The 26,782-nt window shown below is 43.8% G+C and overlaps 2 protein-coding genes across 6 annotated transcripts; one reads left to right on the forward strand and one right to left on the reverse strand.

The window, feature by feature from the left end:
• Nucleotides 1-151: 151 nt before the first annotated feature.
• HARS2 (histidyl-tRNA synthetase 2, mitochondrial) lies at nucleotides 152-7,202 on the reverse strand. Of its 3 annotated transcripts, none has more exons than XM_004420077.3 (13): nucleotides 6,906-7,202; nucleotides 5,605-5,679; nucleotides 5,217-5,336; nucleotides 4,997-5,092; nucleotides 4,151-4,276; nucleotides 3,935-4,042; nucleotides 3,255-3,353; nucleotides 2,835-2,928; nucleotides 2,383-2,510; nucleotides 2,047-2,289; nucleotides 1,768-1,884; nucleotides 1,397-1,543; nucleotides 152-976 (listed from the first exon to the last, which is right to left on the reverse strand). In XM_004420077.3, the coding sequence occupies exons 1-13, from the start codon at nucleotides 7,011-7,013 to the stop codon at nucleotides 917-919; spliced, it is 1,521 nt and encodes a 506-aa protein (XP_004420134.1). In that variant the 5' UTR covers nucleotides 7,014-7,202; the 3' UTR covers nucleotides 152-916. The 3 variants fall into 3 exon arrangements, with proteins under 3 accessions (XP_004420134.1, XP_087285815.1, XP_087285814.1); XM_087429689.1 differs by lacking the exon at nucleotides 6,906-7,202 and adding an exon at nucleotides 6,334-6,450; XM_087429688.1 differs by lacking the exon at nucleotides 3,935-4,042.
• A 79-nt stretch (nucleotides 7,203-7,281) lies between these two features.
• On the forward strand, nucleotides 7,282-26,684 carry HARS1 (histidyl-tRNA synthetase 1). 3 transcript variants are annotated; one of them, XM_087429687.1, is made up of 13 exons: nucleotides 7,282-7,442; nucleotides 7,736-7,825; nucleotides 12,796-12,915; nucleotides 20,713-20,808; nucleotides 21,497-21,622; nucleotides 22,291-22,398; nucleotides 22,549-22,647; nucleotides 22,881-22,974; nucleotides 23,200-23,327; nucleotides 23,421-23,663; nucleotides 25,465-25,581; nucleotides 25,782-25,932; nucleotides 26,261-26,684. In XM_087429687.1, the coding sequence occupies exons 1-13, from the start codon at nucleotides 7,353-7,355 to the stop codon at nucleotides 26,335-26,337; spliced, it is 1,539 nt and encodes a 512-aa protein (XP_087285813.1). In that variant the 5' UTR covers nucleotides 7,282-7,352; the 3' UTR covers nucleotides 26,338-26,684. The 3 variants fall into 3 exon arrangements, with proteins under 3 accessions (XP_087285813.1, XP_004420130.1, XP_087285811.1); XM_004420073.3 differs by having other exon boundaries at nucleotides 25,782-25,928; XM_087429685.1 differs by lacking the exon at nucleotides 12,796-12,915 and having other exon boundaries at nucleotides 25,782-25,928.
• The last annotated feature ends 98 nt before the right edge of the window (nucleotides 26,685-26,782 follow it).

The raw sequence follows: 26,782 nt of genomic DNA on the forward strand, positions 1-26,782 counted from the left end.
CAGTGGGAACAGTGGCTGCTCTCTTCACTGAATACAGAAGCATCACCCCCAAGGAGGTTACTCCTAGCTCACAGTTAGAATTCTCCAGTGTACAGTCAAGCGTTTTCTATGGTCTATGCAAACGAGTCCCTTCATAACAAATTACCCAAACTACCACATTTAATATTTTATTAAATATATTATCCAACCACTTTTAGAACAGCCACCTCCATGGCAGGACATGGAATAGTCAGAGCAGTGATTCTGGCACAGGAAGTGGTCTCCAAGATCCCAAAAGATCAGACCTCCATCTTGTCAAGTCACCTATTAAGTTCAACATTCAAGATTATTAAACAAGCAGCCTCACCCTGCTACTGCAAACAGTGGATGGGCTAGAGAGATGCCACATCAATATGGGCAGCACTGCTATGCCCTTGGGATACCATCTCTGTCCTCAAAACAGAAAGTAGCCATTACCCCTGCTTCCTGTCTCCCACAAAACTCCCTGGACAGGCCAAGGGCAGGTTGTGGAGAAATTCCCCAGAATCTGGTTCAGAAGCCACGGTGGAAAGCTAAGTATCTGACATCTGATCACAATGGTTCAGAATCCTCTCAGCCTGAGGCGACCTTCCCAGAGCTTTGCTCACAGCAACCATCTCAGCACCTCTTGGCAGCATTCAATGGCACTTCAAATCTGCCATCAGCCTCTGCAGTTAGAGCATGTCTCTTTTCACATACCAGCCATCTGCGCCCAGGCAGAACAGCTGCTCACACTAGCCCAGGAGTCCTCAGGATCTTCTACAGTTCTGTACCCAGGTAGGATGGGAGGCAGAGGCACTTGTCACCCATCCTGGCCAGCAGTTGTAAAGTCCATCAGGAACTCAGTCCTAGATGAAACGCTTTCTACAAAGATCAGCAGATGGCAATGAGGCAAGGATCAAGACTCAGATAGTCGCTTCTGAATTTCAGCCACAAGATTTTCTCGTTTAATGGCCACCTGAAACATAAGAGAACCCTCATGTGACAAACTAGAGAGTGATACTAGCTCCTTAGCCATGCTTTTCCAGATTCATTTTACTCTGCATCTATTCCCACTACTTATGCAACCAGTAGGAAGTAGTGTGGGCTTCAAGCTGACCTGGAGAATGTATGCCCTCAAGACTAAAGGGATTCAAACACCTGATCTATGTCTATTTCATTGAGTAGTCTCGAAATACCCATTGACTTTTTTTTGTCCTTCTTCTGTCCACCCAGCCAATACTCCTTGGCTACAATGGTTGCCTGGAGTGGGTCTTCATTCAGCTCTATTACTATTAACCCTGGAAATATTTCCTCAGCCAGAAGACACATATTTCTTAAAGAATCTAAGAAAGGCAGAAACAGTTGGTCCCTTCTATTTCTGCCTGCCCCCACTCACCTCCTCCCTGCTGGCCACTGAACGGAGCTTGACGACCCCTTCCTTCAGTTCTTGCTCACCAATAATGACCACCAGTGGAATGCCCATGTTCTCACAGTAGTGCAGTTGGGTTAGTAGTTTAGGGTTATTCTTATACAGCAGCTCTGCCTGAAAAGGGTGAAGATAAAGTAGGGGGCTCAGAAATGATCGCACCACTCAAACCCCAGGAGCAAGCATTTCCGAAGAATAAGTAGCTAGCCCTCCTACCCTAAGACGACACTCTAGTGAAGACTAGAAAGGTCTTGAGTTCCACACTAGGCATAAGGTAGAAATGCGCCTGGCACCTGAATTCCACATATATCTAGATGGCTTGGATATCAGCTCCACCATACCTTGATCCCAGCATCCCAAAGCTCTGCAATTAGCTTCAATCGTTCTTGGAGAAAGTTCTTCTGTGGTGAGGCCACAAACACTTGGGTCTCTGTGGTCCGTATCTTCTCACCAAAAGTCTGATAAAAAAGAGCAAAGAAAGTAAAACTAAAAAATTCCTTTGCACCAGGTAATTCCAAAAAACAAGACAAAAAGAATCATCAGAAAAAGTCCAACTGCACTTCCAGAAACATGAGAGTTTTTAGGCCTCCAGCCCCACCTCACCCTTACCTAGGACCTACCTTCATCCTCTGCTCCACAATGGAGAAGATCCGCTCTACACCAATGCTGAGCCCCACACACGGCACCTTGTGGCCCTTGGGGTCAAACATGCCCACCAGTCCATCATAGCGCCCACCAGCAGCCACACTGCCCACATTCAGGGGCTCTTCCTCAGTCTGAGCTGGGGTTGGCAGCAGCACTGCTTCATAGATCACTCCTGTATAGTAGTCCAGGCCCCGAGCCAGACTTAGGTCAAAGGAGATCTACAGAGACAAGGCTATAGTCAGTCCCAGACAAAACTCAGTACCCTAAGAGCCCCCGAGCTCAGTAAGAGGTCCACTCCTAACTCAGCTTACCTTCTCAGCAATTCCTAATAAAGTCAGGTATTCAAATAGCAGCTTTAGGTCCCCCAGGCCCTCTAGGGCCTGCTTGTTCTGGGATAGTCTGGGATCCTGGAACATCTGCTCTACCAAGGATACCCCACCTGAAGAGACACATGAGGAGAGATAAGGTCTGTACTATTCACCCAGATGTGTTTCATCCAAATTTATCCCTCATGTGCTCCAGCTAGTCCTCCCCATTTTCTTAAAAAAAAGATCCTGATCTCATATGACCAGACTTTCTTCTGCCTCTACCTTTGCCATCTGAAGATATAAAATGGTTACAATAAGTAAAAGGGGAATTAAATTCAGGCCAGGCTCTGGAGTTTAGCAAATCTACAGAAAGGAGCTGTTTCAGAGACAGAAGTTGTACACATATCACCCTTACTCTGATTCTATCATATAGCACTGAAAACCCTGGTTCTTACCATGACATTGGACATAGTCCCCAATTCGATCAGCCACTTCAGGAGCCAAGCCTTTCTTTGCCACCATCTCATGTCTCACATCTTTCCAAGACATCTGCACAAACACCCACACATTAGCCCTGCCCCAAGATCCTTCTTTGTCTAACCAGGAAAGGACATCTCGCTTTCATTCAGTAGGTATGTCACGAGTAGCTAACACTATACTCAGCAAAGGAAGCAAAGCCAGAGGCAGCTTAGGAAGTCCAGCCACAATCCCCACTGCACAGCAAAACTCAGGTCTTGCTTCAGAATGTCTCCTGATCTTCCTCCCAGAAATAGCTCGCTTTCAGCCACCATCTCCTTATTTTTCTCTAGGGGTATTGATTTGAGGACAGGGCAGAAACTCTGATAGGGTCTACTGAAGCGTATCTTCTTTGTTACCTTGTCTAGTTTGTCTATCGAGGAGCAGATGGCATGGAATTTGCTTTCAGGAACACCACAGACAGCAAACATCCCATCCAAAATCCGCCGGTCATTGACCTGTGAACTCAATGGAAGTCACCCAAGCATCTTGTCAGTGCCCTTTCCCCTCAAAACAATGGCAGTCCCTACTCTCCTGACTCATAAAAGGGATAAAAGGAAATTTCACAAAATGAGTATACAGATATAGATATATATGAAATGCAACAGCTGTACTAACAAAGTCCTAGAGCTGCAGGCTTAAAGGCTGGGGTCACCTATGTTGCGGGACAGCATCAGGCCAAATCCAAACTTCTCCTCTCAGTCCTCAGCCCTGGCCTCACCTTTTTTTTTTTTGGTGAGGAAGATCAGCCCCGAGCTAACATCCATGCCAATCCTCCTCTTTTTGCTGAGGAAGTCCTGCCCTGAACTAACATCTATTGCCAATCCTCCTCCTTTTTTTCCCTTTTTCTCCCCAAAGCCCTAGTAGATAGTTGTATGTCATAGTTGCACATCCTTCTAGTTGCTGTATGTAGGACGCCGCCACAGCATGGCCAGACAAGCGGTGCGTTGGTGCGCGCCTGGGATCCGAACCCGGGCCGCCAGTAGCGGAGCGCGTGCACTTAACCGCTAAGCCATGGGGCTGGCCCCCCTGGCCTCACCTTAACGAGAAAGTCCCCCAGCTGCAACCCACTTAGGATTTCACACATGATCTTCAAACACTCTGCATCAGGGATCATAGGGTCAAATTGACCAGCAATGTCAAAATCCTACAGCAAAGAAAAAGACAGGAAAAAAAAAATCTCCACTGATCAGCCAGTTCCTAGGTTGTGGCCCTCAGAACCATCAAACTATGCTGCCTCTATCAGGTCACTTACACACTGGCAGAACTCCCTGTAGCGGCCTTGGACTATGGTTGGGCTCTCCCGCCGCCACACCTTTCCAACATGATAGCGTTTCATCTTCTTCACTTTATTCATGGCCAGATAACGAGCAAAAGGAACCTCACATAAACAGGTCAAGGAGGAAGGATACTGCATCCAAAGCTTAAGCCCAGTGCACAGACATTAGGGAGGATTGGGCCTCTATCGATTGGATCTCATCCACTAGGATGAGAACAAGGAATTTCTCTATCTTATTTCCCACTATCTCCAAGGCCTAGCAGTGCTTGGCATTCAATATATATTGAATAGTGTCAAATGAAGGAATTCCACCTAGCAAAACTGCAAGTTCAGTAGAAAGCAGGGGAAGCAGAGATAGAAATGACCCAAGAACTTCAAGTCTGGGCCATTCCCTTCCATTCAAATCAATTCTCAATTGTCTCAAAATAGTCACTCTTCAGAAACTGGATTTGCCTACAACTTCTATGTCAATGTTTCTTAAAGTATAGGTCAAGGAGAACCTGCATCTTAATTACCCAGGTGCCTGTTTAAAATGCATACTGCTGAACCCCACTCCAGCTACAGATTTAAGAATATCTGGGGCTGGGGGCCAGGAATCTGTGTTTCTGCAAGCTTACCCAAGGGATTCTGATACGAATTAAAGTTAAATGACAGTGCTCCAGGCCAGGATCTGCTAGCAGAATTGTCTTCTGGGAGAAACTGGAAGTAAAGGCTGCTGCCAAGAGACCTATAGGGTGCCAGAGTCACTCTTGTCTCTTTTGTCAGAGAAAGCCCTCTGGATGTGGAAAGAGATAAGTCAGACTCCAGCACTTAGAAGGATACAGTAAGGTCATAACGCAGGGACAATAGCTCCCCACCCTGATCTTGCAGATCATAGATGAGCCCAGAGTCCTCTCCATACTTTTCAGTGAGCACTTCCTGCAGGGGTTAAACAGAAAGCACCACAGTTTAAAGGAGGACTCCAGAACACAGTCTAGAAGCCCTTTGGGAAACTGAAGGCAAGGGAAGAAAAGGAGACCCAGCACTCTTTTTCTCCACTTACCTTTAGCTCAAATGCTGGGGTATCCAACCCCTTTGCTCCATGACGTTTAAAGCAGCTAACAACCATATCAAGAATTTTCTCCCTCACAACCATCTGCTGGGGACTAAGATCTCTGGTGCCCTAGAAACCAAAAGCAGCCATAGTGAAAACAAAGACAAAACACAAGTCCATTTAAGATAAAGAGTTAAATACATCTATAATCTAAGGTCTAGAGTTGAAATCTCTTTGAATTCAGATGACTCTGAGCCCCACTCAGTACCTCAAGAATAGCAAAGATTTTTTTTTAATTAGTCTAAAAGAACATTAAAAGAGGTCAGGAAGAGACAGGCAGAGCAGAGGACAGTCCTCCAAGGCACTCTAATGGGTCAGAGGGGGCAAAAGGCATTACCTTTGGGGTCTTGATAATAAAATTTGATTTCTCTTGATGTGATTTCAGTTGGGACATTAACACTGCCTCTGCAACCTAGGAGAAGAAAGAATATGAGATGTGACTCCCCTCAAGACTGGCCAGATCTGTGTCATCTCTGGCCCTGTGGACCATCAACCTGTAAAGACCTTTGGCCCTGAGCAACAGGAAGCCTGAACACTATTTTGTCTATCACAATCTCAGCCCCCCTCCAAAAACCCACGTTGTATCTGCAGTATATATGTAATACACATGAGATCAGGTCTTTACCATACAAGCTCCCTCACTGTATCTGGAGTTTTTAAATGTTTGAAAAAGTTTAAGCAGCCAAGAATAACGAAGGCACAAAACAACCCACCACTACCACCACCAACCATCTAGGAGCAGGGATTAGTATGATCTCCAGTTCTCAGTTCCTACTCAAAAGAGCAAAAATAAGAATTTTTAATAAGGTAGCAGTGGTCATTAGGTTTGGAGACAGGGAAAAAGTAACTGAAGACAGAAGAAAACCAGCCCAAGGGCACAGAACATGCTTGTGGAATGAACAGGAATGGATTTCCTGACTGAACTCAAAAACCAGAGTGGTAGGATGCTGTGACTGATAATTAATAACAAAAGATCTGAGCCCTTATATTCATGATAGCGCAAAGCATCTGCTAGGAAGACAATAGGGTCGTTCCCAAGGTAAAAGAGAATCAGTGATTTTATTACCAGCAGGCTATATGCCCTTCTGGATATATAGAGGGTGTGGTAGCTCCATACTTTGGCAGATTCTCTCCTTCAAAAGATGGCAGTTCAAGTCCACAATCTCTCCTGCGCAATTCCAAAATCTAAAAATCTTTGAAAACCAAAATGGAGGTGTTTTTTTTTTTTGACACTCATTTTGAGGTAAAGTCTAATGTGAACTCAGTCTACTTATGGTCTTTAGTCATCTCACTTAGTGGGAATATTCATATATTTTGCTTGAAAAATTTTAATTTATTTGACCCTAAGAGACTGTGGACCTATACTAAAATGCTCCCTTACTATGTATCCGCAAGTCACTTAACCTTGTAGCCTCCGTTTCCTCAACTGTAAAATGGAAATAATAATCCCAACCTCTCAAGATTGCTATGAGAATTAAATGACAAAGCATCTAAAACACTTAGTTCAGTGCTGGTAGGTACATGGTGGGCACTCAATAAAAACTGACTGTAATACAACTGGAGTACAGGCCACGAGTCCATGCTTTCAGACCTGGAGACTCTGCTCCGACAGACCGGAGCTACCTTAGTCTGGCTCACCTGGCTATGAGAATGGACCGCTCCCATGCACACAGCACGGGGCGGCCGCAGGAGCTGGCCAAGCAGCGAAGCCCAGGCCCTCCCATGCAGGAGTCCGAGCTGGGGCATCGTGCGGCAGGAGGCCGGCTTCCCGGGACAGGAGCCAAAGCACCGGAGAACGAGGTAGGTCCGACCCCAGGAAGTGTGCAGCGCGCTGTAGAGGCGAAGCCCTAGCTCCACGGAAGAGGCGAACGCTTCCGCTCCTCGCAAATCCCGTAGGTTGACTCCAGTCTTCTCAGTCTCCGTCTCAGCCGGGGAACTTCCGGTAGGAGCCGGAAGTGGTTGTTGTGCACGGCGAAGGCTCTCTAGGCGTGCAGGCCAGTGACTCGATAGCCGGAAGTCATCCGAACTGAGGCTGCGGTCTGCACAGCCGGTCTAGACGACGGTCAGCTCAAGGTGGCAGGTGGTATGGCGGGGCGTGCGGCGCTGGAGGAGTTGGTGCGACTTCAGGGAGAGCGCGTGCGGGGCCTTAAGCAGCAGAAGGCCAACGCCGAGCAGGTGCGACCCAGGCGGCAGGGGAGGGGCCAAAGGAAGGCCAGGGAGGACGTAGAGCTGGAGTGGTCTGCGCAGAGGACAGGGATGTGGGGGAAGGGACCGGGCTGGTAGGGAGGAGGACGGCTGAGTGGGTAGGTGGCCAGGGTAGGACTCGAGAAAAGCAAAGATAGGCCTGGGGAGAGAGATCTGCCCCAGATCCTGATCAGGGAGAGGTACTGAATGAATGGCGGAGGAGGGAAGGGAGTAGCAGACGTGTAGCAGACGTGATAGCCCAGCGCCTACTTTTGCCTCCACAGATCGAGGAGGAGGTGGCAAAACTACTGAAACTGAAGGCACAGCTGGGCCCCGATGAAGGGAAACAGAAGTTTGTGCTCAAAACCCCCAAGGTAAATATCATTCCTTTAGGGAGCCTCTGAGAAGGTCCCTAATTCCTCTCACAAGGGCACATATGCCTGCTTTCCTGAACCAGGCCATTGAGGAAGATCTGAAATGCTGCAGAGAAAACACTAGTTGCTCTGGGCGCTGGGCGGGACTGAACTCTACCTGAGTCATTGTGGGATGGCAAAGTGATGGCAGAAACTAGGCCAGCTGGGTGCTTAGGGGAGTCGGCCTGCTACTGCTACTCCTTCTTTGATTCACTTAATATTTATTGAGTGCTTACTATGTGCCTAGCGCTGTACAAAGCAGTGAGTATACCATGGTGAACAATATGGCCTGCCCTTGTGGAGCTTACATTCTACTGAAGGAAACAGATGTAGGACAAATAATCCCACACATGGATATGTAGTTACAAATTGTTATAAGTGATATAAAGAAATAACAAGGGTGTTTTGAGAAAAATAAGGGAGAACTGGGGAGTCTGAGAAAGCCTCACTGAAGAAGTAATATACTGACTGACCTAACAGATGAATGGGATGTAGTCAGGGGAAGAGCATGAGGAAGATAGGTCCAGATAGAATGTGGAAACCCTGAAATGGAAAGAACCTTGGTAGTTTCCAGGAACTAGAAAAAGACCTGTATGACTAGAACCAAATAGGGAGAGTAGAGTGGAATGAGGTTGGAGATTCCTAGCTCAGAATCCAGGATTTCGGTTCAGATGCCACATTGTGTAAGTTCTATAAACAGAACTATTTACCCCTTCATCTGGGTTCCCTTGGCACTTCATATATGTATCTAGTATTGCATTTATTGCTGGCTTTTTGTTAGTCACGTGGTTTATTTACCCTGAGAGACTGAGGCTAGGTTCCTGGAATTAAATAGGTATTCAATGAATGTATGTGAAATTGAATTCCAAAGGAGAGGGGAGATGATCTGTCTTCTGTGGGTTGAGGTGTCACCTTTTAAGGTTAACTTTTTGGGCTTCTAAATTCATTGAGCTATTCCTTTCTACACACAACTCATTTCAAAGATTAAAGAGACAGTGTAAAATCCCAAAGCAGTGATCATCAATAGTTATTCAAAGTATTAGGTGAAAAGATTAATGGGAAATTTATGATAGATCAGGCTGGCATCACCTAAACCCAATGATCAATCTTTTTTTTTTTTTTTTTTTTTTAGAGGAAGATCAGCCCTGAGCTAACATCCGATGCCAATCCTCCTCTTTTTGCCGAGGATGATTGGCCCCTGGGCTAACATCCGTGCCCATCTTCCTCTACTTTATATGGGATGCTGCCACAGCATGGCTTGACAAGCAGTGTGTCGGTGAGCGCCCGGGATCCGGGCCTGCGAACCCCCCGGGCCGCCAAAGCAGAGTGCAAGCACTTAACCACTGCACCACCAGGCCGGCCCCAACCAATGATCAGTCTTAACGTCTCTTAAAGTAGGACAACCAGACATTATGTTCTTTCTGATGGGATGCAATAAGTAGTACATAGCACCACCTATGAAGTATTCTTGCCAAGAAAAATTGAACCTGAATCTAATCAGGTCTTCAGACCTGACTACCAGTTTACTGGACATATGGGAGATGGGGATACATATTAAATGATACATTGAATATATTGTTAACCAAATTGAGAATGTGAAAAATTCTTTAGGACAAACAACTCAGTTTCCTCAAGAAATAAATGACGTTTTTAAAAAAGGAAAGGAAACTGTTGTAGATTAAATAGACATGAGACATATCAACCAAATACAATACAGGGATTTCATTTAGAATCTAATTCAAACAAGCCAACTATTAAAAAATATTATTGAGGCAGTTGGGGAAAATTAAAAATGGCTTGGGCATTAGATAATATTGAAGGGTTGCTGTTAGTTTTGTTGTTGTAATAAAGGTATTATAGTGTTTTGGGGTTTTTTAAACTTTATGTTTTAGAGAATCATACTGAAATATTTATGGATGAAATGATATGATGCCTGGGATTTACTTTAAAATACTTCAGAAAAAAAATGCTGGGGCTTAGATGTTGATTGTTGTTGAAGCTGGGTAATAGATACATGGTGGTTTATTGCCCTATTTATAATGTGTCTTTGAAATTTTCCATAATATAATGTTGAAAGAAAATGAGATTATACTAGAGAGGTAATATCCACTGTAGTTTGTTGAAACACATTTCTTGACATGTGACTTATATTAACAACAAAAAACTCAATATCATGGGGACAGGACTCTTTCAAGGGGTCTTCATGGTCAAAATTATTTTCAGGGGCTGGCCGGGTTGGCATAGCGGTTGTCTGCACTCTCCGCTTCAGCGGACCAGGGTTCGCAGGTTTGGATCCCGGGCATGGACTGACGCACTGCTTATGGAGCCATGCTGTGTTGGCATCCCATATAAAGTAGAGGAAGATGGGCACGGGTGTTAGCCCACGGCTAGTCTTCCTCAGCAAAAAGAGGATTGGCAATGGATGTTAGCTCAGGGCTAATCTTCCTCACAAAAAAAAAAAATTTTTTTCATAATAATAGTAAAATGTTATTTGCCTTTTTCATTTCATTTGCAGTGAAGGTGCACAAGCCCTGGTGAGTAGAACTGTTGGTGTCTTAGCACAAATCAAGACAGTGGCACTATACTGTACTAATAGCCATTATGTTCTTTACTTTCATGTACTCGCAGTAAAAAAAAATCAATTTCACTTCAGAATGTCCTTGATAAAACAGTAAAAATTATTAATTTTATTGAATCTCAACCCTTGAGTACACTCTTCTTTTAATATTCTGTGTGACAAAATGGGAAGTACACGTAAAGTACTTCTGCTGAATTCCAAAGGAGGAAAAATGCTTGTGCCATTATGTGAGTTGTAAGCTGAACTAGCTACTTTGTTCACAGAACACCTTTTCTTCTTTGAAAGAAAAACTAAAAGATAAACTATTATTTTAAAGATTTGAGTATTTGGCAGAGATTTGCACAAAAATGAACCAAGTGAGCCTTGTCACCTCAAGGAAAACATCTAAGAGTATTTGTTGCCAGTGATAAAATTAAAGCGTTCAAGTGAAAGTTAGAATTTTAGAAAATTTGTATCTTCCACTATGAGTTTGACAGCTTCCCAATACTTAAAGAATTTCCTGATGAGATCTGTGGTGATATTAACAGATATGGTTTTCTGATACTAGCATAATGAAGTGTATCAACATTTGGAAGATGTGTATAACTGTTATCAATGAACCAATATTTTCCAAATGACCAATATATGATGTTATAAAATCATGCATGGGGGGCCGGCCCGGTGGCACAAGCAGTCAAGAGCGCGCGCTCTGCTGCGGCGGCCTGGGGTTCGCCGGTTCCGACCCCAGGCGCACCGACGCCCCGCTTGTCAAGCCATGCTGTGGCGGCGTCCCATATAAAGTAGAGGAAGATGGGCACAGATGTTAGCCCAGGGCCAGTCTTCCTCAGCAAAAAAGAGGAAGATTGGCAGATGTTAGCTCAGGGCCCATCTTCCTCACAGGAAAAAAAAAAATCATGCATGGGTAAAAGATCCATTCAAAGTACAAGGTAGAGTAATAGATATTTTTTAAGTTGTGGTAAAATATACATAACATAAAATTTTCTATTTTAACCATTTTTAGGTGTACAGTTCAGTGGCATTAAGTACATTCACATTGTTGTGCAACCATCACCACTATTCATCCCCAGAACTTTTTCATCGTACCAAATTGAAATTCTGTACTCATTAAACAGTAATCCTCACTCCACCCTCCCTCCAGCCTCTGGTAACCATTGTTCTATTTTCTGCCTCTAGGAATTCTGGGTACCTTATATAAGTAATGGATTTTAATGTAACAGTATGAAAAGTTCATTGATGTAGTTTCAGATTCCACATTGCAACCAATCTTTAAGAAACTACCACTTGTTGGATTCTGGTATAGTTTAAGAAGAATATCTACAGTTAGCTGAAAATTTTATTAAAATATTCCTCCTTTTACAATTACATATCTGTGTAAGGCTAGATTTTCTTTGTATACTCAACCAGAACAACATATCACAACAGAATTGAATGCAAAAGGCATATATAGAATCCAGCTGTCTTCTATTAAGCCAGACATTAAATATTTGCAAAAATGTAAACCAATGCCACTCTTCTCACCAAATTTTTTTGTTTTGGAAAGTAGTTACATTTTCCTAAAATATTGTTTATGTTAACGTGATGGATTTACTATTTGTTAAATATGTTAATAGACATTTTTAAATGTTTGCAGTTTTAATTTCTAATACGATAAATATTGATAGGTATAATACACTTTGGGGTCCTTAATAAATAGTAAGAATGTAAAGAGGTGCTGAGACCAAAAACTTGGGAGTAGGGTGTAAAAGCCCAGAGTAGAAGCTCTGACCTGGAAGAACAGAGTTCTAGTCTTTATTGCCACGAACCTGCTGAGTGACCTTAAGTAATGACTTAACTTTTCAACATCCTGTAATTCATCTATAAAATGTATCTGCCCAGGCCATGTCATAGGGCTATCAGCAACAAATTAGAGAACAAATAGTATTCATTAGGATTTTTTTTTAAGGTATGTTGGGAGAGAATGTTACTTGTAAAATTTGGAATTCAACTAGTTAAGCCAGTTTGAGTTGGTTCTGTGCCTGTCATCAAGTAGGTGTTTTCTATTAGGCAGGGAAATGTTCTACTATCCCGGAAAAACAGTTTTTAGGAAAACTCAGAGAATAGAGTTCTAAGAATTCTAGAAAATAGAACCAAGCTAAAAAAGGAATGGAATTTAGAAGGTTGATAGCAAATGGGTGTGGTAATTAATAGGGAATTGTTTGTACTTGTTTTATAACTCAGTGGCCTGTAGCAAAATCTGAGTTTGGGGCCAGATTTGCCTTTGTCACCATTGAGGTCATCCTTTTATATTTCTAGACCTTATTATTCTTTGTTTTTAAATCCCATCCCTGGTTCTTTGGCTGATTTTGACTCCAAGGGCACAAGAGACTACAGTCCCCGGCAGATGGCAGTTCGGGAGAAGGTGTTTGATGTAATAATCAGCTGCTTCAAGCGCCATGGTGCAGAAGTAATTGATACACCTGTGTTTGAACTAAAGGTGAGGGATGAGTGAGGAGAAATTGCATGGTGGGAGAGTGGGTATATGAACAACAAAGAGGATGACAAGAGTGAGGGCCCAAAGGTCTCTCTCCTCTTGTGAACAAAGACCAGTATTTTCTCCAATGAGAAAGGGGGTGGGACTGACTTAGAGGGAGAGGCCTATTTTCTGTTTACCTTGGTTGTGGCCAGTGGCTTCCAAAAGACAACCTTCTTAGGAATGGAAGTTGTTATGGCTCCCATCTACATTGAATTCCATGGCACCTGTACTTGAGATGTTTTCTAGATATATGCAAACCATACATATAAATATAAATACGCAACCAGTCGCCTATTGATGGACCCTGAGATTATTTCTTGTTCTTTGATATTAAAAAACCAGATTACATCACTCCTTGCTTAAAACCCAGTGACTCACATCACATTCCTAATAAAATCCAAACACTTTACCCAGGCTTACAAGGCCCTACATGATCTGGCCACTGCCTGCCCACCTTTCCCACCTCATCTCATGCTATTCTTCCCTTCACCCACTATGCTACTCAGGCTCTTTCAAGTCCTGGAATATACTAAATGTTTTTCTGTCTCAGGGCCTTTGTTCTTGCTCTTTCCTCTGCCTGAACTCCTTTTCCCCCTAGCTCTTTGCATGATTTTAATTTCAGATTAGAGATTGCAGATTTTAATTTCGGATCTTAGCTAAAATGCCATTCTTCAAATAATTGTCTGCAACTACCTTGTCTAAAGTAGCCCTTGTCTCTCTATTACATCAACCTGCTTTATTTCCTTTAGAGCGGCTATCACTATCTGAAATTATGTTAATTTGTTTCCTTGCATTAGTGTATGCCTGTCTCTTCTCATTAGTATAGAAGATCCATGAGGGCATGGACTGCCTTTGTCTTGTTCACTGATCTATACTCAGTGCTTAGAACAATATCTGGTACTGGTGGGCATTTATCTATAGGGTAAATTTGTAAAAATGGAACTGCTGGGTCAAAAGGTTGTACTCATTTATATTTTTACCAACTGTGTTAGTTTGCTAGGGCTGCCGTAACAAAGTACCATAGACTGGATGCCTTAAACAATAGAAATGTCTTGTCTGGAGGCTGGAAGTCTGAGATAAGGTGTCAGCAGGGTTGGATCCTTCTGAGGGCCATGAGGGGGATCTCTTCCAGACCTCTCTCCTTGGCTTGTAGGCGGTGTCTTTTCCCTGTTTCTTCACATCATCTTCCTTCTGTCTGTTTCCAAATTTCCTCTTTTTATAAGGACACCAGTTATATTGGATTAGGGCCTACCCTAATGACCTCATTTTAGCTTAATTACCTCTTTAAAGGCCCCATCTCAGGGCCACCCAGTGGCGTAGTGGTTAAGTTCACCCCCTCCACTTCAGTGGCCCGGGGTTTGCAGGTTCAGGTCCCGGGCGTGGCCAACCCACCACTTGTCAAGCTATGCTGTGGCAGTGTCCCACATAAAGTGGAGGAAGATGGGCACGGATGTTAGCCCAGGGCCAATCTTCCTCAGCAAAAAGAGGATTGGCAACAGATGTTAGCTCAGGGCTAGTTTTCCTCACACACAAAAAAATAATCAATAAATAATTTTTTTAAAAAAAGGCCCTATCTCCAAATACTGTCATATTCTGCGGTTGCTGGGGGCAGGACTTCAATATATGAATTTTGAGGGGGACACACTTCAGCCCATAACACCCGCCATTGTATGAGTGTTTTTGATTCTACACCCTGGGAATTTTTAGGCTTTTTAAACTTTGCCAATCTGATAGGTGAAATACGTTATCACCTTATTGAAGACATTACAGGCCAAGCAAGGATTGCTATCTCAGTTTTGGCTTTTGACATTGTTCAAATCTCAGGCTTCTTAAAAACTTTTATATTTGTTCTAATAACCCCCTCCTAGGAGTTTATCCTCAAAAAAAATATTTAAAAGAAAAAACTATGGGGCCGGCCCCCTGGCTTAGCAGTTAAGTGTGCGCGCTCCGCTGCTGGTGGCCCGGGTTCGGATCCCGGGCGCGCACTGACGAACCACTTCTCTGGCCATGCTGAGGCTGCGTCCCACATACAGCAACTAGAAGGATGTGCAGCTATGACATACAACTATCTGCTGGGGCTTTGGGGGAAAATATAAATAAATAAAACTTTAAAAAAAAAAAAGAAAAAACTATGTACCTAAATATACTTACTGAAATGTTATGGAACATTTTTTTTTCCTATGCACTATCTTTTTTGTTTGTTTGTTTGTTTGTTGCAATAACATTGGTTTATAACATTGTATGAATTTCAGGTGTACATCATTATACTTCTATTTCTGCATGGATTACATCATGTTCTCATGTTCACCACCGAAATACTACTTACAATCCATCACCACACACGTGTCTAATTATCCCTTTCACCCTCCTCCCTTCCCTCTTCCCCTCTGGTAACCACCAGTCCAGTCTCTGTCTCTATGTGTTTGTTTATTGTTGTTATTATCTACTACTTAATGAGTGAGACCATACGGTATTTGACCTTCTCCTTCTGACTTATTTCACTTTGCATAATACCCTCAGTGTCCCTCCATGTTGTCACAAATGGCTGAGTAGTATTCCATTGTGTATATATACCACATCTTCTTTATCCATTCGTCCCTTGATGGGCACTGAGGTTGCTTCTAAGTCTTGGCTATTGTGAATAATGCTGCAGTGAACACAGGGCTGCATGTCTCTTTACTCATTCGTGTTTTCACATTCTTTAGATAAATACTCAACAGTGGAATAGCTGGATCATATGGTAGTTTCATCCTTAATTTTTTGAGGAATCTCCATGCTGTTTTCCATAGTGGCTGCACTGGTTTGCACTCCCACCAGCAGTGTATGAGAGTTCCCTTCTCTCCACACCCTCTCCAACACTTGTTGTTTCCTGTCTTGTTAATCATAGCCATTCTGACGGGCGTGAGGTGATATCTCATTGTAGTTTTGATTTGCATTTCCCTGATAGTTAGTGATTTTGAACATCTTTTCATGTGTCTGTTGGCCATCTGTATATCTTCTTTGGAGAAATGTCTGTTCAGGTCTTTTGCCCATTTTTTAATTGGGTTGTTAGTTTTTTTGGTGTTGAGATGCATGAGTTCTTTATATATTTTGGAGATTAACCCCTTATCAGATGTATGGTTTGCAAATATCTTCTCCCAATTGTTAGGTCATCTTTTCATTTTGTTGATGGTTTCCTTTGCTGTGCAGAAGCTTTTTAGTTTGATGTAGTCCCATTTGTTTATTTTTTTCTATTGTTTCTCTTGCCTGGTCAGACATGGTGCTTGAAAATATGTTGCTAAGAGTGATGTCGAAGAGCGTACTGCCTATGTTTTCTTCTAGAAGTTCATGGTTTCAGGTCTTACATTCAAGTCTTTAATCCATTTTGAGTTAATTTTTGTGTATGGTGTAAGGTAATGGTATAGTTTCATTTTTTTACATGTGGCTGTCCAGTTTTCCCAGCACCATTTGTTGAAGAGACTTTCCTTTCTCCATTGTATGTTCTTGGCTCCTTTATCGAAGATTAGCTTCCCATAGATGTGTGGGTTTATTTCTGGGCTTTCGATTCTATTCCATTAATCTGTGTGTCTGTTTTTGTGCCAATACCATGCTGTTTTGGTTACTATAGCTTTGTAGTATATTTTGAAATCAAGGAGTCTGATACCTCTGGCTTTGTTCTTTTTGCTCAGGATTCCTTTAGCTGTTCGGGGTCTTTTGTTGTTCCATATAAATTTTAGGATTCTTTGTTCTATTTCTGTGAAAAATATTGTTGGAACTTTGATAGAGATTGCATTGAGTCTATAGATTGCTTTAGGAAGTATGGACATCTTAACTACGTTAATTCTTCCAATCCAAGTGCATGGAATATCTTTCCATTTCTTTGTGTCCCCTTCAATTTCTTGCAGCCATGTTTTATAGTTTTCAGTGTACAGATCTTTACCTCTTTGGTTAAATTTATTCCTAGGTATTTTATTCTTTTTGTTGCAGTTGTAAATGGGATTGTATTCTTAATTTCTCTTTCTGCTACTTCGTTGTTAGTGTATAGAAATGCAACTGATTTTTGTATGTTGATTTTGTATCCTGAAACTTTACCGTATTCATTTATTACTTCTAAAAGTTTTTTGGTGGATTCTTTAGGGTTTTCTCTATATAAAATCATGTCATCTGCAAATAGTGACAGTTTCACTTCTTCCTTTCCAATTTGGATCCCTTTTATTTCTTTTTCTTGCCTGATTGCTCTGGCTAGGAGTTCCAATACTATGTTAAATAGGAGTGGTGAGAGTGGGCATCCTTGTCTGGTTCCTGTTCTTAGAGGAATAGCTTTCAGTTTTTCACCATTGAGGATGATATTAGCTGTGGGTTTGTCATATATGGCCTTTATTATGTTGAGGTACTTTCCTTCTATACCCATTTTATTCAGAGTTTTTTATCATAAATGGATGCTGTATCTTGTCAAATGCTTTCTCTGCATCTATTGAGATGATCATGTGATTTTTATTCTTCATTTTATTAATGTGGTGTATCACATTGATTGATTTGCGAATGTTGAACCATCCTTGCATCCCTGGAATAAATCCCACCTGATCATGGTGTATAATCTTTTTAACGTATTGTTGTATGCGATTTGCTAGTATTTTGTTGAGGATTTTTGCATTGATGTTCATCAGTGATATTGGCCTGTAGTTTTCTTTTTTTGTGTTGTCCTTGTCTGGTTTTGGTATCAGGGTAATGTCTGCTTCGTAGAATGAGTTAGGGAGCTTCCCACCCTCCTCAATTTTTTGGAAGAGTTTGAGAAGGATAGGTATTAAGTCTTCTTTGAATGTTTGGTAGAATTCACCAGGGAAGCCGTCTGGTCATGGACTTTTATTTTGGGGGGGGGTTTTGATTACTGTTTCCATCTCCTTACTGGTGATTGTTCTATTCAAATTCTCTATTTCTTCTTGATCCAGTTTTGGAAGGTTGTATGATTCTAAGAATTTATCCTTTTCCTCCAGATTGTTCAATTTGTTGGCATATAGCTTTTCATAGTATTCTCTTAAAATCTTTTGTATTTCTGAGGTGTCTGTTGTAATTTCTCCTCTTTCATTTCTGATTTTACTTATTTGAGCCTTCTCTCTTTTTTTCTTGGTGAGTCTAGCTAAAGGTTTGTCAATTTTATTTATCTTTTCAAAGAACCAGCTCTTGGTTTTATTAATTTTTTCTATTGTTTTTTTAGTCTCTATTTTATTTATTTCTGCTCTGCTTTTTATTATTTCCCTTCTTATACTGATTTTGGGCTTTTTTGTTCTTTTCTATTGTTGTCTGTTAATAATTGCTTTATATATTTAGGTGCTCCTACATTGGGTGCGTAGATATTTACAAGTGTTATATCCTCTTGTTGGATTGTTCCCTTGATCATTATGTAGTGCCCTTGTCTCTTGTTACAGTTTTTGTTTTAAAGTCTATTTTGTCTGATATGAGTATTGCTACCCCAGCTTTCTTTTCATTGCCATTTTCCATCCCTTCACTTTGAGTTTGTAAGTGTCTTTAGGTCTGAAGTGTGTCTCTTGTATGCAGCATATATATGGGTTTTGTTTTTTTGTCCAATCAGCCACCCTATGCCTTTTAATTGGAGCATTTAGTCCATTGACATTTAAAGTAGCTATTGATAACTATGTACTTACTGCCATTTTTTAACTTTTTTTTCTTGGTGTTTTAGTAGTTCTTCTCTGTTCCTTTATTCTTTGCTTGCTCTCTTCCCTTGTGGCTTGATGACTTTCTTCAGTATTATGTTTGGGTTCCTTTCTCTTAGTTTTTTGTGTATTTATTATAGGTTTCTGTTTTGTGATTACCAGAGGGTTCATATACGGTTACCTACGTATATAGCAATCTATATTAAGTTGATGGTCTCTTTAGTTTGACCTCTGTCTGAAAGCTCTACTCTGACTCCCCTCCTCCCACATTTTATGTTTTTGATATCATATCTAACCTCTTTTTCGTGCATTTGTATCCATTACCTTCTTATCATGGAAATAGATAATTTTTCCTATTCGTGGTCTTCTCTTTTCCCCTTAAATAAGTCCCTTTAGCATTTCTTGTAGTACTGGTTTCTTGGTGACAAACTCCTTTAATTTTTGCTTGTCTGGGAAACTTTTTATCTCTCCTTCCATTTTGAATGATAACCTTGCCAGGTAGAGTATTTTTGGCTGTAGGTTTTTTCCTTTTAGCACTTGAAATATATCGTGCCACTCTCGTCTAGCCTGTAAGATTTCTGCTGAGAAGTCAGCTGACAGCCTTATGGGGTTTCCTTTGCGTGTAACTTGTCTTTCTCTTGTGGCTTTTAGGATTCTCTCTCTATCTTTAATTCTGGACATTTTAATTATGATGTGTCTTGATGTGGGCCTCTTTGGGTTTATCTTATTTGGTGCTCTCTGTGCTTCCTGTACCTGGATGTCTGTTTCCTTCCTTAGGTTAGGGAAGTTTTCAGCTATTATTTCTTCAAATAGATTCTTTGCCCCTTTGTCTCCCTCTTTTCCTTCTGGGACACCTTTAACACGGATGTTTGTGCGCTTGATGTTGTCCCAGAGGTCTCTTAGACTGTCCTCACTCTTTTTAATTCTTTTTTCTTTTATCTGTTTAGCTTGGGTGATTTCTTCTAGTCTTTTGTCCAGCTCACAGATCCATTCTTTTGTATCCTCTACGCTGCTTTTGAGTCCCTCTAATGAATTTTTCATTTCCAGTATTGTATTCTTCATTTCTGATTGGTTCTTTTTTATATCTTCCATTTCTTTGTTGACGTTCTCACTGAGTTCATCCATTCTTCTCCCAAGATCAGTGAGCATCCTTAACACTCTTTGTTTGAACTCTCTGTCAGGTAGGTTGCTCATTTCTGTTTCACTTAGTTCCTTTTCTGGGGTTTTGTCCTGTTCCCTTACTTGGAACGTATTCCTTTGCCTCCTCATTTTGCCTCTTTCCCTTTGCTTGTATCTATGTATTAGGTAGGTCAGCTACATCTCCTGCTCTTGGAGAGGTGACCTTATATAAGTGATCCCTCATGAGGCCTGGCAGTGTGCTTCCCTCAGTTCCAAATGTTCCAGGAGTGACGCCTATGTGGGCTACGTGTGTCCTTCTGTTGTGGCGTGGTTGCTCTTCCCGTAGGTGCCCAGGGAGGCTGAGCTATGCCCCTGGCCAGCTGTTGTAACACTCAGCTGCTTGTAGTTGTTGTGGGTGGAACATTTTTTTTTTTTAATTGGAATAACCTAAACATCTAACAGTGTAACACTAGGAAAGAAGGAAATACAGAGCTTCTTCTCACTGAAATATTACGCAGCTTTAAAAAATAATACCTCAGCTCTGTCACAAAATGGAAATGTGATAAGCAGGAAACAAAATTTTTATTTCCTTTTGATTGTAATTACATCAAATACATAAGCCTTGGGATAGAAAGCAGAGGAGATGTAGACAAGGTGAAATCAGTCATGTTAGAGTAGTGGGTTTTTGTTTTCAAAACTTCCTTTTAGGGGCCGGCCCCGTGGCTTAGCGGTTAAGTGTGCGCGCTCCGCTGCTGGCGGCCCAGGTTCGGATCCCGGGCTCACACTGACGCACCGCTTCTCCGGCCATGCTGAGGCCGCGTCCCGCATACAGCAACTAGAAGGATGTGCAGCTATGACATACAACTATCTACTGGGGCTTTGGGGGGAAATAAAATAAATAAATAAAATCTTAAAAAAAAAAAAAAACAACTTCCTTTTAAATTGTTATATTTCTCATTGTGACCACATTTCTTTATGTTTTCTCCAGGAAACATTGACTGGAAAGTATGGCGAAGACTCTAAGCTTATCTATGACCTGAAGGACCAGGGTGGGGAGCTGCTGTCCCTTCGCTATGACCTCACTGTATCTTTCTACACCGGGGCTCTTGACGCTTTGGGTAGATTGGCCCTCACTGGGCTGGGACTATTTCTAGCCTTAGGTTTGCGGACAGCCAGACATAGGTGGGATCAAATACTATGCCTTTGGCGATCAGGGGAATTATTTCTCTAAACCAAGAGTAGGACTTTGGCTAAACAGAGCATAGCCTTAGAAGTCTTCTGAATCCTGAGTGAAACCTCAGCTTTATGTCAGGACCCAGTTCTGACATACCCTACCAACAATCCCCTGGCTCCAGAATACCTCTCCTCTGCCCTATCCAGTGGACACAGTTCTTCTTAATTGACCAACAGCATGTTTCCTTTATCTCCAAGCTATGTCAGAGAATCATCTGCTTAAAGATGCCACGTGGGGCCCTTTTTTTGCTTTCTGGCCAATCTGCCCAGCTCCCCCTGCCCCCCCCCCCCCCCCAGGTCATGCTCAGCATAGCCCAGGGGAGATACTACCAAAGAGAAAGGAGCCTTAGTCATTTCTGAGACTTCAGCTGCCCCTTGTGGTAACAAAGTTGATTCTTTCCGATGTTCAGAAATGCTGTCCATCTCACGGGTGGTGGTTTTACCCACAGAGGAAGGGGTTAGACCCCAGCTTCTGTTCGTGATGATAATCAACTTCCAGATTGTGATGGGAGGGGCTTTCTCCTTAACTCTGTCATCAGGTTCCTTTTGCTCGATATTTGGCAATGAATAAACTGACCAACATTAAACGCTACCACATAGCCAAAGTATATCGGCGGGATAACCCAGCCATGACCCGCGGCCGGTATCGGGAATTCTACCAGTGTGTGAGTATGTGGGGCAGGGTGCTGGCCCTTCCTCAAGCCAGTAGAATCTACCAAGTACTCATGGTTTCCTGAGCAAACTGCATGCCCCAGATAATGCTAACCCTTAGTTTTCTTTAGTATTTTCATATAGATTTCACAAAGGCCCTGTGGGGAGGACAGGGATTATTCTCCCCATTTTATATATGAGTAAACTTGAGACTCAGCAGGATGAAGAGATCATGGGGCTAAGAAAGGCAAAGTCAGGACTAGAACTGTTGGTCCAGTGCTCTTTATATTAAACCACAGTGATAGGACCACAGCAAAGGATGTGGATATTGGATTTAAGGTATCAGATCATCCAGACTGGTGGCAGAGCTTCTAAATGAACAGAGAAAATGACTAAGGACTAAAGCCGTATAGATCGCCCCCACAGTGGTAGGAGGAAATAAGGAAAAGTAGATGAGTGAGATAAGAAAGGAATAGCCCAATAGATTGAAAGGAAACCAGGACTGGTAAGAGACCCAAGAATGCTGAGGTTTCCCTCTGGGCTGATGATCAGACAGAGAATGAAGAAGGTAGTCTGTGCATGAGTGCAAACAGGCCTTCCTAGAGTGAGAGCAGAGCTCCCAGGAGTCCCCCCTTAAGAAGGTTAAACCCCTGAGGACCTCTAGCTACCTCTCTCCTTGCAGGATTTTGACATTGCTGGGCAATTTGACCCCATGATCCCTGATGCGGAGTGCCTGAAGATAATGTGTGAGATCCTGAGTTCACTTCAGATAGGCGACTTCCTGGTTAAGGTCAGAGCTGAACAGGGCTGGGAGGGCAAAGTTGGGCCTGGCCTCTCACAGGAGAAGGTCCTGTGCAGAGGGAACAGTAGCCCAAGTGACCAAGTCTATCAAGGGTCACGTAAAGAGATTCTCTTCTCACTCGGCCTCGGGTCCCTGCAGGTGAATGATCGGCGCATCCTAGATGGGATGTTTGCCATCTGTGGTGTTCCTGATAGCAAGTTTCGCACCATCTGCTCCTCAGTGGACAAGCTAGACAAGGTAACCACCCAAACACTTGACTCTCCTTTTCCTGGATCCCACCCTGCCTTGAGAAATGGAAAACAACATTAGGAGAGGAAGGTGCCTGCCTCTATGCCCACCAGAGGAAGATTAGTCCCAGGATGTAGGTTGAAGGGAGCTTCTGCTCTAAGACTGCTCCCCGAGGAGGGCCCATACTGGCTCTGCAGTGGGCACGGTGCCCAGGGGTCCCTGACTAGTATCTGTCTGCCCAGGTGTCCTGGGAGGAAGTAAAGAATGAGATGGTGGGAGAGAAGGGCCTCACACCCGAGGTGGCCAACCGCATTGGGGACTACGTCCAGCAGCATGGTAAGGAACAAACCCTGCCTCCCCAGCAGCTATCCCACTGCCCTCAAGCCGAAAGCCAAACTCTTCTGTGTGTGTGTGTATGTGTGTATATGTGGGGGGGGGGGAGGTGTATGCGTGTGTGTCTGTGTGTGCACGCACATATATTTGTGCAGTCCAGGCAAAAAGATAGAGCTCCTACCTTTTTCTTCTTGTCACTCAGTCTGGCTCACAAATCTGTCTCCCCAGGTGGGGTATCCCTGGTGGAACAGCTGCTCCAAGATCCTAAACTGTCCCAAAACAAGCAAGCCTTGGAGGGTCTGGGAGACCTGAAGCTGCTGTTTGAGTACCTGATGCTGTTTGGCATTGCTGACAAGGTGAGCCAGGTTGGGGCTGGGAGCCTTCGCTGAGTTCTGGGGCTTCAGGTCCTTGATCCGCATCTGGTACTGATCGTGTTCTTGTCTCCACAGATATCCTTCGACCTGAGCCTTGCTCGAGGGCTGGACTACTATACTGGGGTGATCTATGAGGCGGTGCTGCTACAGACCCCAGCCCAGGCAGGGGAAGAGCCCCTGGGTGTGGGCAGTGTGGCTGCTGGAGGGCGCTATGATGGGCTGGTGGGCATGTTTGACCCCAAAGGGCGCAAGGTGCCTTGTGTGGGGCTTAGCATTGGAGTGGAGCGGATCTTCTCTATCGTGGAGCAGAGGCTGGAGGTAAGTGGGTAGAAGACAGTTTGGGCAGGTAATAGCACCTGAGCTATCTTCTTTGACCTCCAAGGGGGCAAGTGGTGCTGCTTTGGGCTAGGAGTATCTTTGCAGAGAAATGGAGAAAAGATGGTCACTGTCCTTCACAGACTCCCAGCTTTATGGATCTTTGATCATTCTTTTCTCACAGAATCCTTTGCTCTGGTTCCCTACTTCCCTCAGAGCTATCAGGAATCTAGGCTGGTATATCCAACGACCTAGTTCTTCTTCATGATACAGAATACTTAATATTTTACTACTCTGTGCCAGGCACTGTGCTTAGTGCTTTTCATGCATTATCTAATAAAATTCTTAAACAGCCCTCTGAGAGTAGCTACTTTTATTATTTACATTTTCAGACAAGAGAACTGAAGCATTATAGATCAAATAATTTGCCCAAGGGTATGTAAGTGGCAGAGTCAGAGTTTGAATCCAGGCAGTTTAACTCCAAAGTCTTGTTCCTTACCACTCTGTGATACTGTCTCTAAGTAGGAAGCATGTGTCTGAGGCTCTGGGATCTCTCAGATGGCTGTCCTGACTCTCTAGCACCTCGAGTAACACGAGGGAAGCCCGTCATGGCCTCAAGCCCTCCTCTGTTGCTGCTTCTCTCTCTTTTTTTTTTTTTTTGTGGCGAAGATCCGCCCTGAGCTGACATCTGCCAGTCCTCTTCTTGCTGAGGAAGACTGGCCGTGGGCTAACATCCATGCCCATCTTCCTCCACTTTATATGGGACGCCGCCACAGCATGGTTTGACAAGCGGTGCGTCGGTGCGTGCCCGGGATCCGAACCGGCAAACCCCGGGCCGTCACAGCGGAGCACGTGCACTTAACCGCTTGCGCCACTGGGCTGGTCCCATGTTGCTGCTTCTCTTAACTGGCTGGTTGCATTTCATGCCCTGGGGAGTGCTCTGGCAGTAACCTTCCCACTGCTCCCATCCTTTTCTCTAGAGTGGAAACCACCCATGTTTCCCATTCTGGGCACTATCCCAGTAGGCATCTTATGTTGTAAGAACGACGAAAATAGTTTTCCAGAAAAAGACAAGGGCAGCAGTAGCATTCTCCCTCCCCTCTTAACCACACACACCCTGGGTTGTGCCCTGTGGCTGAAATATAAAAGGCACAGTCTCTTGACTGGGCAGATAGTTAAGTGGGAACTAGAACTGCCAGGAGCAATTGGATTGCCTGGGAGGGCTCACGGTATCACTTCTGTACGAGTGTTCTTGTGGACCCTTAAGGAGATGAGCTTGAAGTCACTGTACATAAGCTACCTTTGTTCTGCCCTACATTATTTATTCTGACAAGTCATACAAGTCAGTCAGTTCATTTCTTATATCTTGTTTTTTTTTTTAATGTGTTATTATTTATTTTGTGAGGAATATCAGCCCTGAGCTAACATCCATGGCAATCCTCCTCGTTTTGCTGAAGAAGACTGGCCCTGAGCTAACATCCATGCCCATCTTCCTCTACTTTTTACGTGGGACGCTGCCACAGCATGGCCTGACAAGCAGTGCATCGGTGCGTGCCCTGGATCCGAACCCGGGCCGCCAGCAGTGGAGCACACGCACTTAACTGCTACGCCATGGGGCCCGCCCCTCATTTCTTATATCTTCTAAGAGCTACTTTATGTCCAGTTGCTAGATGAGAAGCCCTGGTGGAGCTCGCTGAGTTGGGCCTGGTTTCTCAGAATCCTAACAAGAGTCTGCTCTGTTTGCTCCTCAAAGGTGTTGTAAAGGGTAGCCCAGCTCTCTGACTCTTATCTGCTCCTTCTCCAGGCATTGGAGGAGAAGGTACGGACCACAGAGACACAGGTGCTTGTGGCATCTGCACAGAAGAAGCTGCTGGAGGAGAGACTGAAGCTTATCTCAGAGCTGTGGGATGCCGGGATCAAGGTACAGGAGGCAAGCCCCTGGGTGGCAGCAAACTTGGGAGCACTGGGCACAGACTAAATAAAAGCTCATCCATAGTGACCCTGCCATTACTGTGACTTCTTGGGATGGAGCTAAGAGCAAGGTGCCAGCTTGGGCCCCCAGGAGGTTGTCCCTGAGGACAGCAAAAGCCAGCCTTCATCTTCTGCCTTGGTCCCCTGCAGGCAGAGCTGCTCTACAAGAAGAACCCGAAGTTACTGAACCAGTTGCAGTACTGTGAGGAGTCAGGCATCCCACTAGTGGCCATCATTGGTGAGCAGGAGCTCAAGGACGGTGTCATCAAGCTCCGTTCCGTGGCCAGCAGGGAAGAGGTAAGTAGGCAAACAGGAAAGCTGAGGGACAGGGAATATATGCCATTTCAGCAGGCCAGTGCCCATTCAAGACCTGAGCAAAAGCCTGGCATTCATATTAGTACCCACTCGTAAAAGACTTATGGGCTTAATCTTTGCTGTGGTCACGGAAGGGTAAGATCTCCATCCCCACATACACCCTGCATCTCTCGGGCTCCCCCAAGAAGCACTATCTACACTGAGGTGTTTGATTGAGTTCCTGTTCCCAGCTGATGACTAGAGGAAGGAGTGGGCACTCAGGGAGCAGTGGAGTGGAAGATGCTCATACCACCTTCTTCCCCCATTCTGGCCAGGTGGACATCCGAAGAGAAGACCTTGTGGAGGAAATCAAAAGGAGAACAAGCCAGCCCCTTTGTATCTGCTGAATTGAGCAAACTATGAGAGGAAAGTGGGACTGGCACTATTTAAGGCTGAGACAAAACTCTGCATATGTACTTCAACAGCTTTGCACATTTTTGTTCCAGCAGGAAGGCCTGAAGAATGGTCAGAACAGACTTTTTATTTTTATTATGATTATTTTACTGGTAATCACAGGCAAAAATGGCCAGGTAATACATCATTTTCCATAGGAGGCCCTGGGGGCTTAATCCAGTCTGTGCTCCTGGGCTACAGGAACAGGGCCAGAGATGGTCTTCCCCGCAGGTCTCTACACCAGATGGAGGGAATGCTCCCCGAAACCAGCCGCCAAAGGTCCAATAAAATGCCTCAACCACTGGAGCTTGCCTGTGTCGCTCTTGCCTAGCCCTGCCTTCCCTGTCAGAGCCTAGGCCTCCCATTCTGACCACCTTAGCGGTGGAAAAGGGGGTGAAGGACGT

This window comes from Ceratotherium simum, chromosome 4 (assembly GCF_057802395.1).
Source record: "Ceratotherium simum simum isolate JZ-2026a chromosome 4, ASM5780239v1, whole genome shotgun sequence".
NCBI lineage: Eukaryota > Metazoa > Chordata > Mammalia > Perissodactyla > Rhinocerotidae > Ceratotherium > Ceratotherium simum.

What these genes read in the sequence shown, in the direction of transcription:
- HARS2 (XM_004420077.3), bottom strand. Translation starts at nt 7,013, where the DNA reads ATGCCCCAGCTCGGACTCCTGCATGGGAGGGCCTGGGCTTCGCTGCTT. An exon ending in TTGTGGAGCAGAGGATGAAG is followed by an intron (nt 1,885 to 2,046) that starts GTAGGTCCTAGG and finishes CTTTTTTATCAG; the next exon opens with ACTTTTGGTGAGAAGATACG. An exon ending in TTTGGGATGCTGGGATCAAG is followed by an intron (nt 1,544 to 1,767) that starts GTATGGTGGAGC and finishes CACCCTTTTCAG; the next exon opens with GCAGAGCTGCTGTATAAGAA.
- HARS1 (XM_087429687.1), top strand. Translation starts at nt 7,353, where the DNA reads ATGGCGGGGCGTGCGGCGCTGGAGGAGTTGGTGCGACTTCAGGGAGAG. An exon ending in TAGGCGACTTCCTGGTTAAG is followed by an intron (nt 22,399 to 22,548) that starts GTCAGAGCTGAA and finishes GGGTCCCTGCAG; the next exon opens with GTGAATGATCGGCGCATCCT. An exon ending in TGTGGGATGCCGGGATCAAG is followed by an intron (nt 25,582 to 25,781) that starts GTACAGGAGGCA and finishes GGTCCCCTGCAG; the next exon opens with GCAGAGCTGCTCTACAAGAA.